Here is a 19,955-nt window from a genome sequence, read left to right as displayed (position 1 = left end):
GTTTTTGGTTTCAAAGTCATATCTCCCCGTTATTCTCGTGGGATTTTGTGCAACCCTTCACAGTAGTTTGCGGTTAACTGTGAATCTATTTTCGTATGCTCATGTCGAACTAATCCTGCAGGAGCATTGCTGTTCTTTGCATTAGATATATATTTATTTGTGGGTTGCAATTGATTCGGTCCACTGTGTAGTCTACATTCAGTACATTGACATCGAAACTTTATTCATGTTAGCGAGTTTTACGAGTAAGTTTTAAAAAAAATTATCGTGTGATGTTTCTAATTTCCTGAGACACAATAGAAAATCAAATTCTAACTCGGTGGTAATATTCGTGCCTTACACAAAAAATTATTATGGTACATTTGAAACTTGCTGTGAGCTAGGCCTAAATTAAACCGTTTCTAACGAGACCTAAATTTGACCATTGCCGACACTTCGGTCCACGAAACAAAAGTTTATTCATTTGTACAAACATATAGGCTTGTAGTTAGCTGGTTAGTTTGAGCCGCTTCTATAAAAACTGTATAACAACAAGAATACGTCCAAATGGCGAAAACACTGGCTCTAAGCGGATATATTATAGTCATCTTTTAAAGACATTTTGGTAGAGATGTCATCATCACTTGAATAATGAATATGGGTCAGATTTTACAGCCTTAGAATTATTGCAAATTCTGCGACTAGCTTTCGTAACCACAATGCTGATTGAAAATAACCCACAATTACTACATGGAAATTATTAGTACCCGCGTTGATGTAAATTTTTGTGGTTTTAATGTTGGAAACAGTTTTAGTGATAGCAGTAGGCCCATTTTTTTTAATGCAAGTCATGATGTTTACACCGAAGCTAATTCACAAAGGGTCCCAGAAATTATTGGACAATGAATATCATTCCAAGTGCCTGGCCTATGAACATAGACACAATCTTCATTATTTTCATAGTTGTTTGGTTCTTCCGCATCCCAGTTAGTCCATCCCTGACCAACTGGGACTCCATCCTCCCATACAAAACTTCCTTCTGTTTGGATGTCGGTCAAACCAATCGCTATGTCATGAAACTGATCCCCGAAATGAGCAGCCACATTCCTAATACAAACACATATTTTTTCTCTCAATTTATTGTTTACATTTTTTCGCCAAAAATGTAAATCTAAGAACATAAAAGCACTTTACTACAGTTTTTAGTTTCCTAATTTATGGGAAAGAAACTCCGTTTTATTTTAACATTTAATCTAAGTAAAAACTCAACAAAAAAAACCTGTAAACATTCTCATTTCTCATTCCAACGGAAGCAACTCGGCCACCGATGTTTGAACATTCCAACCTCCCGTGTATGAACCCTGTAGTGTGAGATAGGATCTTGTAACGATAACCGTTGGCTGCAGTGAAACTTCCAGTCCAATACCTATCTGTAAAAATTGTTTATGTCCGCATTGGAGTTTCATAATAAAACTCCTACATTAACGTCCACACCGAACAAAACGTGGGACCGGTATTTTATCTTTTGTCGTTCGAAAACGTTCGGTACTCACCCAGTTGGATTCGTCGAACTTGATCTGTGCAAAGAAAAAATCTTGTCAAATTTCATCAAGTTTTAGTAAGTGGCATTTGTGTTTACCTTGAAGCCTGAGAAAGGAACTTTGTTCCATCGAATCTCCCTTCGCTCCTTTGCTGCCACTAGGGCCCTGTGTCCAAGTAGAGTATTATGTTTGTGTTAAGTTAAACTACCGAGTAGGTAAATTTGCCTAATGTTGTGAAAGTTAGGTTACTTAATTCCTATGAAATTCCTGTTGCTGCCAGGCATATTGCAATTAAAAATGTATTGCTCTTCTGGCATAAACGTATTGTATTTTACGACGTTTCGTCTGCCATGCGGCGAGACTTCATCAGGTATGACACAACAATTGAATCACACTAAAACACGCAGGGGCACAAAAGAAAAAGAAAGCAAGAAAAAGGGGAACGTTGACACCGCTTGTCAACTCACATGCTAGAGGCAGAGGCACCAAACATTGCAGAAGACACAACAATTACAACAAATTATTGTAAACTGCGGGAAAGAATACACATTGTTCTTTGTTATTGACGCAACCACTATTTTTGTGGATGTGCAACGACTCAAGAAATAGCCGCTTGGCGTGGTCCAGCTCCATTTCCAGGACTTGGGCTCTATCAAAGTCAACTTTATGTCGCAATGTCACCGCATGATTGGCCAACGCAGTCTTGCTGGCATCTTTCGATGCGACATCACGGCGATGCTCTTTACACGAAGTTTACACGAAGCCTCATACAACGCTTGGCAATCTAATTTCACGACCCATTGCTACGGAGGCTTTCGAGCCAAAGGGGGTGGTCTATTCGATACCATGCAAGGATTGCAGTGGTGTATGCATCGGCGAAACCGGGAGGGCCTTCAAGACGCGACTGAAAGAGCATCGCCGTGATGTCGCATCGAAAGATGCCAGCAAGACTGCGTTGGCCAATCATGCGGTGACATTGCGACATAAAGTTGACTTTGATAGAGCCCAAGTCCTGGAAATGGAGCTGGACCACGCCAAGCGGCTATTTCTTGAGTCGTTGCACATCCACAAAAATAGTGGTTGCGTCAATAACAAAGAACAATGTGTATTCTTTCCCGCAGTTTACAATAATTTGTTGTAATTGTTGTGTCTTCTGTAATGTTTGGTGCCTCTGCCTCTAGCATGTGAGTTGACAAGCGGTGTCAACGTTCCCCTTTTTCTTGTTTTCTTTTTCTTTTGTGCCCCTGCGTGTTTTAGTGTGATTCAATTGTTGCGTCATACCTGATGAAGTCTCGCCGCATGGCAGACGAAACGTCGTAAAATACAATACGTTTATGCCAGAAGAGCAGTACATTTTTAATTACTTAATTCCTGATCAAAATGTTTTTATCGAAACTCGAAATTTGAAAGTAATTGGCATCAAAAACACGACACAGCAAGGTTTAGCGACCCCTGACTTCGGCCAATGACAAACATGTATAACTGCAACATATTTAAGTTCCACTCTTACCATTGGCCCCATTGCGCCGTTTGGTCCCTGAAGAATAAAACAATGTTCTTTGGCTTAAAAAACTTTTTTGCACGTATGACCAAAGATATCATTGAGAGCAAAAAAGAGTAGAAAAAATTATAGTTACTTATAATTTCCAACATACGAACACTTAGTAAATCGTGGAACTTACCACTGAACCAGTGTGACCGAGATTCCCCTGACTTCATCACGTATAACGCAATTTCGAAGTAAACTACACTAAAACATGCAGGGGTACAAAAAGAAAAAAGGGCACGTTGACACCCCTTGTCAAATCACGTGCTAGAGGCAAAAACATCAAACAATGCAGGAGGCGCAACAGTTACAACAAATTGTTATAAACTGCCGGAAAGTAAACACATTGTTCTTTGTCGTTGATGCATCCACTATTTTGTGAAAGTGAAGCGACTCAAGTAAGAGCCGCTTGGTGTGGTCCAACTCCTTTTCCAGAACTTGGGCTTTATCGAAGGCAACTTCGTGTTGCAATGTCACCGCATGCTTGGCCAACGCAGTTTTGCTAGCATCTTTCGATGCGACATCACGACGATGCTCTTTCAGTCACGTAATGGCCCTTCGGGTTTCGCCGATGTATATACCATTGCAATCCTTGCATGGTATAAAATAATCCACCCCCTTTGGTTTGGAAGCCTCCGTAGCAATGGGTCGTGAAATTAGATTGCCAAGCGTTGTATGGGGCTTAGTGTAGACTTTTATGCCGTAATCCGACATCAATCTTCGCAATGTTTCGGTAAGGCCAGGGACGTAGGGAATTAGAAACTGTTTCGCTAGTGGGCGTTTCATGCTTCTGGGTTTCTGCCGGTTTCGCGCTTAACATCTAGGCAGGATATTGGTTTGTTCGCAGCGCATTTTTGACGACACTAATCTCTTTTGCTTGGTCTTCTACTTTCGAAATGTGGGTCTTGGTTCTATCCATAAGCGATCTTACAACCGCCCTTTTATGGTCTATCGGTTATGCCGAAAGAAACGAAAGGTAGCGATTCGTATGTGTTGGAGTATTGATAATTCCTTGTTCCGTTAAAATTTTACATCCAAGAAGGGTATCTTGCCACCGCTCTAATGGATAGAGCCAAGACCCACATTTCGAAAGTAGAAGACCAAGCAAAAGAGATTAGTGTCGTCAAAAATGCGCTGCGAACAAACCAATATCCTGCCTGGATGTTAAGCGCGAGACCGGCAGTAACCCAGAAGCATGAAACGCCCACTAGCGGAACAGTTGTAATTCCCTACTTCCCCTTACCGAAACATTGCGAAGATTGATGTCGGATTACGGCCTAAAAGTCTACACTAAGCCCCATACAACGCTTGGCAATCTAATTTCACGACCCATTGCTACGGAGGCTTCCAAACCAAAGGGGGTGGATTATTTTATACCATGCAAGGATTGCAATGGTATATACATCGGCGAAACCCGAAGGGCCATTACGTGACTGAAAGAGCATCGTCGTGATGTCGCATCGAAAGATGCTAGCAAGACTGCGTTGGCCAAGCATGCGGTGACATTGCAATGCGAAGTTGCCTTCGATAAAGCCCAAGTTCTGGAAAAGGAGTTGGACCACACCAAGCGGCTCTTACTTGAGTCGCTTCACATTCACAAAATAGTGGATGCATCAACGAGAAAGAACAATGTGTTTACTTTCCGGCAGTTTATAACAATTTGTTGTAACTGTTGCGTCTCCTGCAGTGTTTGATGTTTTTTGCCTCTAGCACGTGATTTGACAAGTGGTGTCAACGTGTCCTTTTTTCTTTTTGTGCCCCTGCATGTTTTAATGTAGTTTACTTCGAAATTGCGTTACACGTGATGAAGAAGTGTGACTGACGATCAGATGTTGTGTGCGTATTTTGAAGGAAAAACAGAAATACTAACTTACAAATGTAACCGTTTGTTCTTTCATTATCTAAAGATTGAAACAAAACCATTTTTTATTCCAACTCACCATTGGACCTATAGTACCATTCGCTCCTTTGGGTCCCGTTGGTCCCTAAAGAACAAAACAATGTTTGTTGGCCTTAAAACAATTTCACGTTATACAATAAAGTTGTTGAATGTCTCATGTTTTAAATACGAAAACTGTCAAGAAATAAGAGCTCTTTCGTAAATGTTTGCAACCACAATCACGGCCCTTCGTTGGCACATTTAGCCAATCGAACATGCAATTTACCAACTTAATAATCAGAGACCAAACAAAAGAAAAAAGATTCTAGTTATGAAAATACTATTGACATCCTGCATCATTCACTCACCCTCTTTCCTGGTAATCCTCTGTCTCCTTTTATCCCTTGAAGATCAATCTCCCTCCATTCAGTAGAGAAAGGATTGGTACAAACTGTTTGAATGCGGCAGGTTTGTTCTTGACACGCCGCTGTTTGCAGAATTATTATGAAGACCAGCAACCCGAAATAGGGTGACATGTTTTCTCAATATTGCGACAAACAAAAGATATCAAGTTCCTGCAATAAATTCAGTCGGTGAACAGAGCATGACAAGCTTAAAAACATTTATTTTTATATTCTGACACAAAACTGTCGATCACGATATTATAGCGATATTATCACTGTCGAAAAAGTTTGGTTTATTGTAAATTTCATCCTGAAATAGTTCATCCTTACCTCACTAAGTCGTCCACCTCTTAAACTGTTCTCTAATCTCTCTGTTCCTAACTCCAATGAATGCATTTATATTACCTGCAAGCAAATGCGTAAATGTATTTTCGAATACGAGCAGATGTTATTGGTTTCGAAGTCATACCTCCCCGTCATTCTCATGGGATTTTGTGCAACCTTGCACAGTTGTTTGCGGTTAACTGTGAATCTATGTTCGTATGCTCATGTCAAACTAATCCTGCAGGAGCATTGTTGTTCTTTGCATTCAAAATATGATTATTTGTGGGTTGCAATTGATTCGGTTCACTGTGTAGTCTACAATCAGTTCATTGATCTCGAAACTTTATTCATGCAAGCAAGAGAGTTTTAAAAAAAATTATCGTGTGATGTTTCTTATTTCCTGAGACACAATAGGAAATTAAACCGTTTCTAACAAGACCTAAATTTGTTCATTGCCAATACTTTGTTCCACGAAACAAAAGTTTATTCATTTGTACAAACATATAGGCTTGTAGTTAGCTGTTTAGTTTAACCCGCATTTATAAAAACTGTACAAAAATGAGTTCAACAGGCGAAAACACCGGCTCCCAGGGGAGATATTATATTTTTATATATTATATATTATATATCCACAAAATCATCCAATATCATCAGTATGTACACAGAGTGAAGTGCAGCGTCATTCGTTTGTAATTGTGGTCGTGTGAACTGTTTTGGGGGAGTGAGAATGTGCCCGCAACTGCATTACAAAGCCGCATGTGGGACAACGACGCATCTGGAAGCTGTTTTCATTAGAACTTTTTCCCGTTTTCCATCATTGGGGGATTTTTGTTTGACAGGGACACTTTATCTTAAATAATGCCCCCAGAGACTTATCCGCATGGTATTTACGAACACACTGCCTTTCTCTCACAATATCGCCTGTCACGTGACTTCCAGTTTATACGGTAACGCTTTCGCCTTTCTCACCATTCTATTCTAGTCCATCCTATGCTATTCTATGATTCGATTCTATTTCAAACAAGACTAATTCTGATTTCGATTCGATTACTACAATAAACTACAATAGGAGTTATTCTGCCTGCCTGCATCTCAGCCGAGAGCACAGGTGAACAGATAATTCATTGACAACTAGCCAACAGGTCAGCCAACCTTCATTGAGACTCATTGCACTAGCATCATTGAGACAAATTGTCAGGGAAGCCAAGTACCCTGCAGAAGTAACGACAAAATTCACACCCTGTTCTGAGTTTAATAGTGGATGCAACAACTTTAACATGGAAACGGCAACAACAACAAGTCGGTAAATGCCGAACGAAATAATACAAACAATGTAGTTGGCAACTGCAGGCAAATGTAGGCATCTAAAGAAACTTCTTAGACCTTACAAGCTGCCACACCGGGATTCGAACCCTTGATATCCTGTCCAATCATTCCGATTTCTTCTTAGTATATGGGTCGGGCGCTTAACCGATGCTGCCAACTGTTCAAGAAACTTCTTATACTTCACAAGTTTGCTCGGGATAACCCCACTCGGAGAGACACACGCCATCTAGTGGATTTTCCAGCGTATCGATAAAACTGTCAACATCCTCATCCCATTGGTCCAAGTAAAAGTAATGAAAACATCGACCTCCTTGAGCGAGAATCTGCAAAAATATCTTATTTCAAAGGATGGTAATCAAAAGCAGGTTTACCCAACCAATGGTCAGTGGAACCGGTACAGTAGTTGTTACCGTACTGAACAAAAACAATCAATTATTGGCCGTATTTTGATGCTTCCAAGAGCTTTACGTGTACGCAGCTATAGGTACAAGGGCGTCTGCTGACTTAATTCACCACAATCCGAAATTAGTTTAAATAATTTGTGCGTGAACTCCGATTCCTTGGACTTTATTCTGCCAACACGACGTTTACCTTGAGAATGTCTTTGCAAACGCCACGCAGACCGATTCCAATAACATACACGTTGATGCCCCTTTCTATAAGATACGACGAGGTTTCCTGTAGGGTTCGGATACGATTTGAAACATCAACACAGTTGGCGCACCTGAAACATATATGAAGTCTTTCAGTAATATCATAACACGTAAACCAAACAAAAACATGTTGCTTCTTAAAGTTCGTTGGGCAGTGATCCACGTCGCTCATTCACAGTAAAGCCTATACTATGGCGTAAAGTCATCTACAATGTTTCATAATCCCGAAATTACTTCCCAGTGGTCTTTCCTTGTTTGTACTTACGCCGCACAACGTAATATATTCTTTATTTGTTTTGTCCTACTTTCATCATTAAGTTTTGTTTTGCACGCATATATAATCCTGGATGGCCAGGTTCCGTTTCGTCGTGCTCCTGGAGGTAAACGTGCGGTTAATTCGTTGATCGGGTCACTGTGGTATTGCCAGGCTTGCGATGGGCTTTACGTTGCGCAAGTGTTTTGAGTTATGAGATACGAGGGACTCATCGTGCTGGAAGTGCATTGGTGCACTTTTATGATGGATTTGTCAAAGTAGGACGCTTACTTAGTGAATTGGCTTTAGTGGTGAGCTGGTATTGCGAGGTCCAAGACTTTTTAAGAAATAGGTAAGCAACATAGTTGAATCGTTACATGGTTGTGTTTTGTGGCAAGGGGTAACCGCGCAAATCCTCTCTAGGCTTAATTCCGAAATTATTCCGTAACACTACCTTCGTTTGATGGTTGTGCGTGTGTGTACTGGTTTGTGCTGCAAAGTCGTACAGGGAAACAAAATTTCCAGCACAGCAAAGCACATTGTTGCGACATCGCGAAGAGCCTTCATTGAACGTGGGATATGTCGGACGCAATTCCAAATTACGCATTTGCTAAATCGTTGCTTTATTATTTAATAACTCAGATCGAATGAAATGTTGAATGTGTGCTGGATTGTAGAGAATAATGGATTGGCGTAAGTAGAGTAATATGTTTGTGTTAAGTTGAACTACCAAGTAGGTAAATTTACATAATGTTGTGAAAATTAGGTTACTGAATTCCTGATCAAACTGTTTTTTAACGAAACTCGAATTTTGAAAGTAATTCGCATAAAAAACACGACACAGCAAGGTTTAGCCACCCCTGACTTCGGCCAATGACAAACATGTATAATTGCAACATATTTAAGTTCCAATCTAACCATTGGCCCCATTGCGCCGTTTTGGTCCCTGAAGAACAAAACAATGTTCTTTGGCTTAAAAAACTTTTTTGCACGTATGACCAAAGATATCATTGAGAACAAAAGTAACCACTTGGACGAGAAGAGAAAATTCCAGCTAGTTATAATTTCCAACATACGAAGACTTACTAAAACGTGGAACTTACCACTGAACCAGTGTCACCCAGATTCCCCTTTTGTCCCTGCAGTATAAACAATTAAACATGAATCTATGAATAAACAAGGTATCTATGGAAAATGACATGTCTGGCAGAATCAGTCTATATTGCCGATGATAATCAACAGATCTGTCCGCACTTTAAGAAGTGTGACTGACGATCAGCTGTTGTGTGCGTTTTTGAAGGAAAATCAGAAATACTAACTTACCAATGTAACCGTTTGTTCTTTCATTATCTAAAGATTGAAACAAAACCATTTTTTATTCCAACTCACCGTTTGCCCTATGGCACCGTTTGCTCCTTTTGGTCCCGCTGGTCCCTGGACAATAAACAATGTTCGTTCGCTTTAAAAACTTCTCAAGTTGCTGGAATGACGATCATCCAATAAATTACCACTTTGCCAAATAGAAAATAACTCTAAACCGATTTCCGAGAGTGGTTGCAATTTGAAACATACCAACCGTTAGTAAAACATGGAACTTACCGTTGAACCAGTGTCACCGACATTTCCTTTTAGTCCCAATGGACCCTGCAGAAAAAACAATAAAACATGAGTCTATGAATATACAAGTTATCGAAGGAAAATGTCATCAGACAGCAAGAATCATTCAAAGCTGCTATTGAGCAACATATCTGTCCTTTCTTTCAAAAGTGTGGCTGACGCTCAACTATTGTGTACGTTTTTTTTGCAAAAAAATATGAATTTTTACTTAGAAATGTAACGGTTTATTTCCCAATCATTAAAAGATTAAATCAAAACTGTTTTAATTTCCAACTCACCATTGGCCCTACGGTGCCGTTTGCTCCTTTGGGTCCCGCTGGTCCCTGGACGACAATAAAACCATGTTCGTTCGCTTTAAAAACTTTTCAAGTTGCTGGAATGACAATCATCGAGTAAATTACCACTTTGTCAAATAGAAATTAACTCTAAACCGATTTGTGAGAGTAGTTGCAATTTGAAACATACCAACCGTTAGTAATACATGGAACTTACCAATGAACCAGTGTCACCGACATTTCCCTTTTGTCCCAATGGACCGTGCAGTAAAAACAAATAAACATGAACCTATGAATATACAAGTTATCCAAGGAAAACGTCAGAAGACAGCAAGAATCAGTATATGCTGCTAGTAATCAACAACACATCTGTCCTTTCTTTGAAAAGTGTGGCTGACGCTCAGCTGTTGTGTACGTTTTTTTTTAGGGAAAACCGAAATATTTACTCAAAAATATAACTGTATGTTTCCGAATCATTAAAAGAATAAATTAAAACCGCCAACTCACCATTGGCCCCATGGTACCGTTCGCTCCTTTGGGTCCTGGTGGTCCCTAAACAACAAAACAGTGTTCGTTCGCTTAAAATTTTTTCAATAAAGTTGTTGATTGTCTAAATGTTCGTAACCACACAATCAGGGCCTTTCTTTGGCACATTTAGCCGATCGGACCCGCAATTTACCAACTTAAAAATCAGAAACCAAACAAACCGAAAAAATTCTGGATATGAAAATATTATTGTCGTGGGACTTCGTGAACCAAAACCATCCTGCATCATTCACTCACCCTCTTTCCTGGTAATCCTCTGTCTCCTTTTATCCCTTGAAGATTAACCTCCCTCCATTTAATAGAGTCAGGGTTGGTACAAACTGTTGGAATTCGTCAGGTTTGTTGATGACACGACGCTGTTTGTAGAATTATTATGATGACCAGCAACCCGAAATAGAGTGACATGTTTTCTCAATATTGCGACAAACACAAGCTATCAAATTCCTGCAATAAATTCAGTGGGTGAACAGAGCATGACAAGCTTAAAGACATTCATTTTGATATTCTGACACAAAACTGTCGATCACGATATTATCGCGATATTAAAGCTTTGGTTTATTCCTAAATTTCATCCTTACGTCACGAAGTCGTCCTCCTCAAACTTGAACTTTTCTCTAATCTCTCTGTTCCTAATTCCAATGAATCTATTTTATTACTTGCTGCGAGCAGATGCTTTGCCTATTCGAGTAAATGTTTTTGGTTTCAAAGTCTTGCCTCCCCGTCATTCTCATGGGATTCTGTACAATCTTCACAGTAGTTTGCGGTTGTGAATCTATGTTCGTATGATCATGTCAAACTAATCCTGCAGGAGCATTGCTGTTATTTGCATTCGAAATATATTTATTTGCCGGTTGCAATTGATTCGATTTACTGTGTAGTCTACATTCAGTACATTGACATCGAAACTTTATTCACGTTAGCGAGTTTTACGAGTAAGTTTTAAAAAAATTTATCGTGTGATGTTTCTAATTTCCTAAGACACAATAGGAAATCAAACTCTAACTCGGTGGTAATATTCGTCCCTTACACACAAATTATTATGGTACATTTGAAACTTGCTGTGAGCTAGGCCTAAATTAAACCGTTTCTAACAAGACCTAAATTTGTCCATTGCCGACACTTCGGTCCACGAAACAAAAGTTTATTCATTTGTACAAACATATAGGCTTGTAGTTAGCTGGTTAGTTTGAGCCGCTTCTATAAAAACTGTATAACAACAAGAATAAGTCCAACTGGCGAAAACACCGGCTCTAAGCGGATATATTATAGTCATCTTTTAAAGAAATTTTGGTAGAGATGTCATCATCACTTGGATACAATGCACTAAGGTCAGATTTTTCGTGCTCAGAATTATTGCAGAATCTGTGACTAGCTTTCGTAACCACAATGCTGGTTTAAAATTACCCACAATTATTACTACTTTGTTGAGAAATATTAGTTAATGAACGTTTTCCAGTTTAATGTTGGAAACAGTTTTGGTGACAGCAGTAGTTTTTGAAAGCAATTAATAATATTTACACCGGAGCCATTTCACAAAGTGTCTTAGACATATTAAGACAACTATTATCGTTCCAAGTGCGTCCTGCACTAACATAGACACAATCTTCTTTATTTAAGGCATTGTTTGGTTCTCCCACATCCCAGTTTGTCCATCCCTGACCAGCTGGGACTCCATCTTCCCACACAAAACTTCCTTCTGTTTGGATATCGGTCAGACCAATCGCTATCCCATTAAACTGTTCCCCGAAATGAGCATCCACACTCCTAATACAAACAGTTATTTATTTTTTTTTCTTGTTTATTATTGTTTTTTTTTTTATATTTGTTCACCTATAGCAGGGGTAGGGAACCTTTTTCGCTAAGGGAGCCATGAAACCTACATATTTTTAATAGTATTTCAGTGAGAGCCATATGATATTTTTCAACATTTGGTAAACAAGTTCAAGCGACCGAAATAACGCCTGGCATTTCTTAGCACGATTGTTACGAATAGATTGTTTACGTTTTGGAAAATTACAGAAAAAGTTTTACTCGTAACAATTGTGCTAAGAAATGCTAACTTGGATTTATCTGCGAGCCAGATGCCGTCATCAAAAGAACCACTGACTCGCGAGCCATAGGTTCCTGACCTCTGACCTATAGGCGAAAAATATTTTTTGAAATATTGAAAAAACACTTTTTCATAGTTTTTGGTTTCCTGATTCTTGAGAAAGAAAAACAAAGTATGCTTAATTTCCACATTTAAACTATTCCAAGAATCAACATAAAAACCTGAAAACATTCTCATTTCTAATTCCAACCGAAGCAACTCGACCACCGATATTTGAACATTCAGACCTCCCGTGTTCAAACCCTGGAGTGTGAGATAGGATCTTGTAACGATATCCGTTGGCTGCAGTGAAACTTCCATTCCAATACCTATCTGTGAACATTTTTATGTTCCCGTTAGATTATCATATTAATTACCCGTGAAGGCTTCTAATTGGTATAATATTGACTTATTTCTGTTAGGCCATGCAATAACTTGTGTATTGGAAAAACGACGAATCTACATTTATGTCAATACTCTAAGCTTTTCTTGCAACCATTATTTTCTTTGCGGGTCACGAATACCTTGACTTTTGCTTGGTACTCACCCACTTCGAGTTGCCGCACCCGTTCTGTTTGAATAAAATTATTATTGTTTGATATAAAGTTGAAAATAATTTGCATTGCTTTTTTTATTAGGTTATAACATTTTAAATTTGTGTTTACCTTGAAGCCTGAGAAAGGAACTTTGTTCCATCGAATCTCCCTTCGCTCCTTTGCTGCCACTAGGGCCCTGTGTCCAAGTAGAGTATTATGTTTGTGTTAAGTTAAACTACCGAGTAGGTAAATTTGCCTAATGTTGTGAAAGTTAGGTTACTTAATTCCTGATCAAAATGTTTTTAACGAAACTCGAAAAAAACATGCAGGGGTACAAAAAGAAAAAAGGGCACGTTGACACCGCTTGGCAAATCACGTGCTAGAGGCAAAAACATCAAACAATGCAGGAGGCGCAAAAGTTACAACAAATTGTTATAAACTGCCGGAGAGTAAACACATTGTTCTTTGTCGTTGATGCATCCACTATTTTGTGAATGTGAAGCGACTCAAGTAAGAGCCGCTTGGTGTGGTCCAACTCCTTTTCCAGAACTTGGGCTTTATTGAAGGCAACTTCGTGTTGCAATGTCACCGCATGCTTGGCCAACGCAGTCTTGCTAGCATCTTTCGATGCGACATCACGACGATGCTCTTTCAGTCACGTAATGGCCCTTCGGGTTTCGCCGATGTATATACCATTGCAATCCTTGCATGGTATAAAATAATCCACCCCCTTTGGCTCGGAAGCCTCCGTAGCAATGGGTCGTGAAATTAGATTGCCAAGCGTTGTATGGGGCTTAGTGTAGACTTTTATGCCGTAATCCGACATCAATCTTCGCAATGTTTCGGTAAGGCCAGGGACGTAGGGAATTAGAAACTGTTTCGCTAGTGGGCGTTTCATGCTTCTGGGTTAATGCCGTTTTCGCGCTTAACATCCAGGCAGGATATTGGTTTGTTCGCAGCGCATTTTTGACGACACTAATCTCTTTTGCTTGGTCTTCTACTTTCGAAATGTGGGTCTTGGCTCTATCCATTAGCGATCTTACAACCGCCCTTTTATGGTCTATCGGTTGTGCCGAAAGAAACGAAAGGTAGCGATTCGTATGTGTTGGAGTATTGATAATTCCTTGTTCCGGTAAACTTTTACATCCAAGAAGGGTATCTTGCCACCGCTCTAATGGATAGAGCCAAGACCCACATTTCGAAAGTAGAAGACCAAGCAAAAGAGATTAGTGTCGTCAAAAATGCGCTGCGAACAAACCAATATCCTGCCTGGATGTTAAGCGCGAGACCGGCAGTAACCCAGAAGCATGAAACGCCCACTAGCGGAACAGTTGTAATTCCTGGCCTTACCGAAACATTGCGAAGGTTGATGTCGGATTACGGCATAAAAGTCTACACTAAGCCCCATACAACGCTTGGCAATCTAATTTCACGACCCATTGCTACGGAGGCTTCCAAACCAAAGGGGGGGGGGGGGGGTTATTTTATATCATGCAAGGATTGCAATGGTATATACATCGGCGAAACCGGAAGGGCCATTACGCGACTGAAAGAGCATCGTCGTGATGTCGCATCGAAATATGCTAGCAAGACTGCGTTGGCCAAGCATGCGGTGACATTGCAACACGAAGTTGCCTTCGATAAAGCCCAAGTTCTGGAAAAAAAGTTGGACCACACCAAGCAGCTCTTACTTGAGTCGCTTCACATTCACAAAAACAGTGGATGCATCAACGACAAAGAACAATGTGTTTACTTTCCAGCAGTTTATAACAATTTGTTGTAACTGTTGCGTCTCCTGCATTGTTTGATGTTTTTGTCTCTAGCACGTGATTTGACAAGCGGTGTCAACGTGTCCTTTTTTCTTTTTGTGCCCCTGCATGTTTTAATGTAGTTTGCTTTAAAATTGCGTTACACGTGATGAAGAAGTGTGACTGACGATCAGCTGTTGTGTGCGTATTTTGAAACAAAACCATTTTTTATTCCAACTCACCATTGGCCCTATGGCGCCGTTTGCTCCTTTGGGTCCCGTTGGTCCCTGGACAATAAAACAATGTTCTTTCGCTTTAAAAACTTTTCACGTTGCTGGAACGACAATCATCGAATAAATTACCACTTTGCCAAAAAAAAAACTCTAAAACGATTTCCGAGAGTAGTTGCAATTTAAAACATACCAACAGTTAGTAAAACATGGGACTTACAATTGAACCAGTGTCACCGACATTTCCCTTTCGCCCCAATGGGCCCTGCAGAATTTAATTAAGAATTAAATATGAATGTATGAATATACAAGTTATTGATGGAAAATGTCATAAAGACAGCAAGAATCAGTCAAAGCTGCCAATGAACAGCACATCTGTCCTTTCTTTCAAAAGTGTGGTCGACGCTCAGCTGTTGTGTACGTTTTTTTAAATAAAAAACATTAACCCAGAAATGTAACAGTTTGTTTCCCAATTATCAAAAGATTAAATTAAAACCGTTTTAAGTTCCAACTTACCATTGGCCCTACGGTGCCGTTTGCTCCTTTGGGTCCCGCTGGTCCCTGGACAATAATATAACGTTCGTTGGTTTTAAACACTTTTCACGTTGCTGGAATGACAACCATCGAGTCAATTAACACTTTGCCAAATAGAAAATAACTCTAAACCGATTTCTGAGAGTAGTTGCAATTTGAAACATACCAACAGTTAGTAAAACATGGAACTTACCGTTGAACCAGTGTCACCGACATTTCCCTTTGGTCCCAATGGACCCTGCAGTAAAAACAATTAAACATGAACCTATGAATATACAAATTATCGAAAGAAAACGTCATAAGACAGCAAGAATCATTCTATGTTGCTAGTAATGAACAACACATCTGTCCTTTCTTTCAAAAGTGTGGCAGACGCTCAGCTGTTGTGTACGTTTATTTTATAGGCAAAACAGAAATATTTACTCAAAAATATAACAGTTTGTTTCCCAATCATGAAAAGAATACACTAAAACCGTTTCAAGTTCCAACTCACCATTGGACCTATAGTACCGTTCGTTCCTTTGGGTCCCGTTGGTCCCTAAAGAACAAAACAATGTTTGTTCGCCTTAAAACAATTTCACGTTATACAAGAAAGTTGTTGAATGTCTCATGTTTTAAATACGAAAACTGTCAAGAAATAAGAGCTCTTTCGTAAATGTTCGCAACCACACAATCACGGCCCTTCGTTGGCACATTTAGCCAATCGAACATGCAATTTACCAACTTAATAATCAGAGACCAAACAAAAGAAAAAAGATTCTAGATATGAAAATACTATTGACATCCTGCATCATTCACTCACCCTCTTTCCTGGTAATCCTCTGTCTCCTTTTATCCCTTGAAGATTAACCTCCCTCCATTCAGTAGAGTCAGGGTTAGTGCAAACTGTTGGAATGCGGCAGGTTTGTTCTTGACACGACGCTGTTTGCAGAATTATTATGAAGACCAGCAACCCGAAATGGGGTGACATGTTTTCTCAATATTGCGACAAACAAAAGATATAAAGTTCCTGCAATAAATTCAGTGGGTGAACAGAGCACGACCAGCTTAAAAACATTTATTTTTATATTCTGACACAAAACTGTCGATCACGATATTATAGCGATATTATCACTGTCGAAAAAGTTTGGTTTTTTTCTAAATTTCATCCTGAAATAGTTCATCCTTACCTCACTAAGTCGTCCACCTCTTAAACTGTTCTCTAATCTCTCTGTTCCTAACTCCAATGAATGCATTTATATTACCTGCAAGCAAATGCGTAACTGTATTTTCGAATACGAGCGAAGTCATATCTCCCCGTCATTCTCATGGGATTTTGTGCAACCTTGCACAGTTGTTTGCGGTTAACTGTGAATCTATGTTGGTATGCTCATGTCAAACTAATCCTGCAGGAGCATTGCTGTTCTTTGCATTCAAAATATGATTATTTGTGGGTTGCAATTGATTCGGTCCACTGTGTAGTCTACAATCAGTTCATTGATCTCGAAACTTTATTCCTGCAAGCGAGTGAGTTAAAAACAAAATTATCGTGTGATGTTTCTTATTTCCTGAGACACAATAGGAAATTAAACCGTTTCTAACAAGACCTACATTTGTCCATTGCCAATACTTTGTTCCATGAAACAAAAGTTTATTCATTTGTACAAACATATAGGCTTAGTAGTTAGCTGTTTAGTTTAACCCGCATCTATAAAAACTGTACAAAAATAAGTTCAACAGGCGAAAACACCAGCTCCCAGGGGAGATATTATATTCATTTCCAAGACATTTTGTTAGAGATGCCATCATCAATTAAAAAAAATGCACTAAGGCAAGATTTTATAGACCCACAATTATTACCATGTTGTTGGAAAGTGTTAGTACCTGCTGGTAACCGTTTTAGTGACAGCAGTAGTTTATTGAATGCATGTTATAACGTTAACACCGGAGCTAATTCTCAAAGGGTCACAAAAGTGTATTTATAAAAATCCATTTCCAGATCTTTAAGCTGTAGGAATTTTTAAAAAGACTCATCTTTTGGTGCCTTTTCTCAAAAAGAGTACCAAGCAAAATGTAAACAGGAAGTCCTTTTGTAATTACCAGCTTGTAAAGCAAATCAAGGATAAAACACTTTTACATTGAAAAAAAAACGCAAAATGTTGCATTTCATAAAATGGGTTTCCAGTAAGTCGACTGCTATTGTTTTGAATGCCAGAATGACACAAATCTGTCCGATTCGACGAACAGAGAATCATGGCATATTGCACAAAAGTTACCACAAGTGTTCTGAAAAGCGTTGAAAGCAATGTTATTTTTTTAAGAAAGGCATGTAACCTGTTCTATAACAAAATTTCCTCCCTACCTTAAGCTTATGTCTCTATTAGCGGAGACTTATGGTATTTGTACAAGAAAGAAAATTTAAGTAACTTGACGTAATCTAGGCTGGATAATTTCGCGGGATGTGGGTTACAGATACTTTGTTTCCGAAGCAACAACGTTTACTGTACAAATAGCTACACTCCATAAATCTTTCATACAACAAAGTTAATTTCTAGTAATTTGTTTACAACTATCGACTGCGCCATAAACGCAAAGAAAATTGCAAAGCCATATGTTGGTATGAAAGTCGTTGATCACGTTTTATGAGTTTTACTTTGCATTCAAAATCTCAAGCATTTGAACAAATCGCACTTTCTGGTTGGCGTAAACATCACAATCAATATAACAAGTTACAAATCACGTGCTTTCACTGCACATTTGTTTTTTCATGAGGAAGGTTAGACTTTAGAAAATTTATACATATATTTTCTTACTGACAACTGTGCGTTGACTTGGTCTTACAATGTTTGTTATATTTCAATCTTTTCTTTATAGTAATTTCTATTAGTAGCGATCCACAAAATCATCCAATATCATCAGTATGTACACAGAGTGAAGTGCAGCGTCATTCGTTTGGAATTGTGGTCGTGTGATGTAAACCGATGTATGAGTAACTGTTTTGGGGGAGTGAGAATTTGCCCGCAATTGCATTACAAAGCCGCATGTGGGACAACGACGCAACTGGAAGCTGTTTTGATGAGAACTTTTCCCGTTTTCCAACATTGGGGGATTTTTTGTTTGACAGGGACACTTTATCTTAAATAATGCCCCCAGAGACTTATCCGCATGGTATTTACGAACACACTGCTATTCTCTCACAATAACGCCTGTCACGTGACTTCCAGTTTATACGGTAACGATTTCCCTTTCTCACCATTCTATTCTAGTCCATCCTATGCTATTCTATGATTCGATTCTATTTTAAACAAGACTAATTCTGATTTCGATTCGATTAATAAAATAAACTACAATAGGAGTTATTCTGCCTGCCTGCATCTCAGCCGAGAGCACAGGTGAACAGATAATTCATTGACAACTAGCCAATAGGTCAGCCGACCTTCATTGAGACTCATTGCGCTAGCATCATTGAGACAAATTGTCAGGGAAGCGAAGTACCCTGCAGAAGTAACGATAAATTTCACACCCTGTGCTGTGTTTAAAAGTAGATACAACTTTAACATGGAAACGGCAACAACAACAAGTCGGTAAATGCCGAACAAAATAATACAAACAATGTAGTTGACAACTGCAGGCAAATGTAGGCATCTAAAGAAACTTTTTAGACCTTACAAGCTGCCACACCGGGATTCGAACCTTTGATATCCTGTCCAATCATTCCGATTTCTTCTCTTAGCTTATCCGATGCAGCCAACTGTTCAAGAAACTTCTTATACTTCACAAGTTTGCTCGGGATAACCCCACTCGGAGAGACACACGCCATCTGGTGGATTTTCCAGCGTATCGATAAAACTGTCGACATCCTTATCCCATTGGTCCAAGTAAAAGTAATGAAAACATCGACCTCCTTGAGCGAGAATCTGCAAAAATATTTTATTTCAAGCGTTGGTAATCTAAAGCAGGTTTACCCAACCAATGGTCAGTGGAACCGGTACGGCAGTTGTTACCGTACTGAACAAAAACAATCAACTATTGGCCGTATTTTGATGCTTCCAAGAGCTTTACGTGCACGCAGCTATTGGTACAAGGGCGTCTGCTGACTTAATTCACCACAATCCGAAATTAGTTTAAATAATTTGTCCGTGAACTCAGATACCTTGGACTTTATTCTGCCAACACGACGTTTACCTTGAGATTGTCTTTGCAAACGCCACGCAGACCGATTCCAATAACATACACGTTGATGCCCCTTTCTGTAAGATACGACGAGGTTTCCTGTGGGGTTCGTAGACGATTTGAAACATGAACACAGTTGGCGCATCTGAAACATATATGAAGTCTTTCAGTAATATCATAACACGTAAACCAAACAAAAACATGTTGCTTCTTAAAGTTCCTTGGGCAGTGATCCACGTCGCTCATTCACAGTAAAGCCAACTATGGCGAAAAGTCATCTACAATGTTTCATGATCCCGATATTACTTCCCAGTGGCCTTTCC

The 19,955-nt window shown here is 39.3% G+C and overlaps 2 protein-coding genes across 4 annotated transcripts in view; both read right to left on the bottom strand.

Moving 5' to 3' along the window:
• The window catches only part of LOC145912654 (collectin-10-like), a 29,528-nt gene that overhangs the window by 2,632 nt on the left and 6,941 nt on the right, over nt 1-19,955 (bottom strand). The window contains exons 1-10 of one of the 3 annotated variants that reach the window (XM_083000199.1): nt 16,283-16,485; nt 15,974-16,018; nt 15,674-15,718; nt 15,463-15,507; nt 15,167-15,211; nt 14,959-15,003; nt 13,098-13,164; nt 12,980-13,003; nt 12,615-12,765; nt 11,464-12,107 (exon numbers count right to left, since the gene is read on the bottom strand). In XM_083000199.1, coding sequence (XP_082856325.1) covers nt 11,858-12,107; nt 12,615-12,765; nt 12,980-13,003; nt 13,098-13,164; nt 14,959-15,003; nt 15,167-15,211; nt 15,463-15,507; nt 15,674-15,718; nt 15,974-16,018; nt 16,283-16,450 — 885 coding nt within the window. In that variant the 5' untranslated portion in view covers nt 16,451-16,485 and the 3' untranslated portion in view covers nt 11,464-11,857. Of the gene's footprint in view, nt 1-11,463; nt 12,108-12,614; nt 12,766-12,979; nt 13,004-13,097; nt 13,165-14,958; nt 15,004-15,166; nt 15,212-15,462; nt 15,508-15,673; nt 15,719-15,973; nt 16,019-16,282; nt 16,486-19,955 lie in introns of those variants that run through there. The other 2 variants (XM_083000202.1, XM_083000200.1) reach the window with 2 other exon arrangements.
• Nucleotides 440-5,775, bottom strand: LOC145911475 (low affinity immunoglobulin epsilon Fc receptor-like). The gene is made up of 8 exons (XM_082998838.1): nt 5,680-5,775; nt 5,314-5,520; nt 5,007-5,051; nt 3,031-3,057; nt 1,619-1,685; nt 1,533-1,556; nt 1,259-1,409; nt 440-1,086 (listed from the first exon to the last, which is right to left on the bottom strand). The coding sequence occupies exons 2-8, from the start codon at nt 5,479-5,481 to the stop codon at nt 837-839; spliced, it is 732 nt and encodes a 243-aa protein (XP_082854964.1). The 5' UTR covers nt 5,482-5,520; nt 5,680-5,775; the 3' UTR covers nt 440-836.

The sequence above is a fragment of the Ascidia mentula genome, chromosome 8, assembly GCF_947561715.1.
Source record: "Ascidia mentula chromosome 8, kaAscMent1.1, whole genome shotgun sequence".
Taxonomy (NCBI): domain Eukaryota; kingdom Metazoa; phylum Chordata; class Ascidiacea; order Phlebobranchia; family Ascidiidae; genus Ascidia; species Ascidia mentula.
This window is presented reverse-complemented; position numbering and strand designations above follow the sequence as displayed.

Excerpts from the sequence above, each read along its gene's own strand:
- LOC145911475 (XM_082998838.1), bottom strand. The coding sequence starts at position 5,481 with ATGTCACCCTATTTCGGGTTGCTGGTCTTCATAATAATTCTGCAAACA. Across the intron at positions 5,052-5,313 it reads GAGGATTACCAGGAAAGAGG|GGACCAACGGGACCCAAAGG; the intron begins GTGAGTGAATGA and ends TTTGTTCTTTAG. Across the intron at positions 1,686-3,030 it reads ACGGCGCAATGGGGCCAATG|GGCCCTAGTGGCAGCAAAGG; the intron begins GTAAGAGTGGAA and ends ACTTGGACACAG.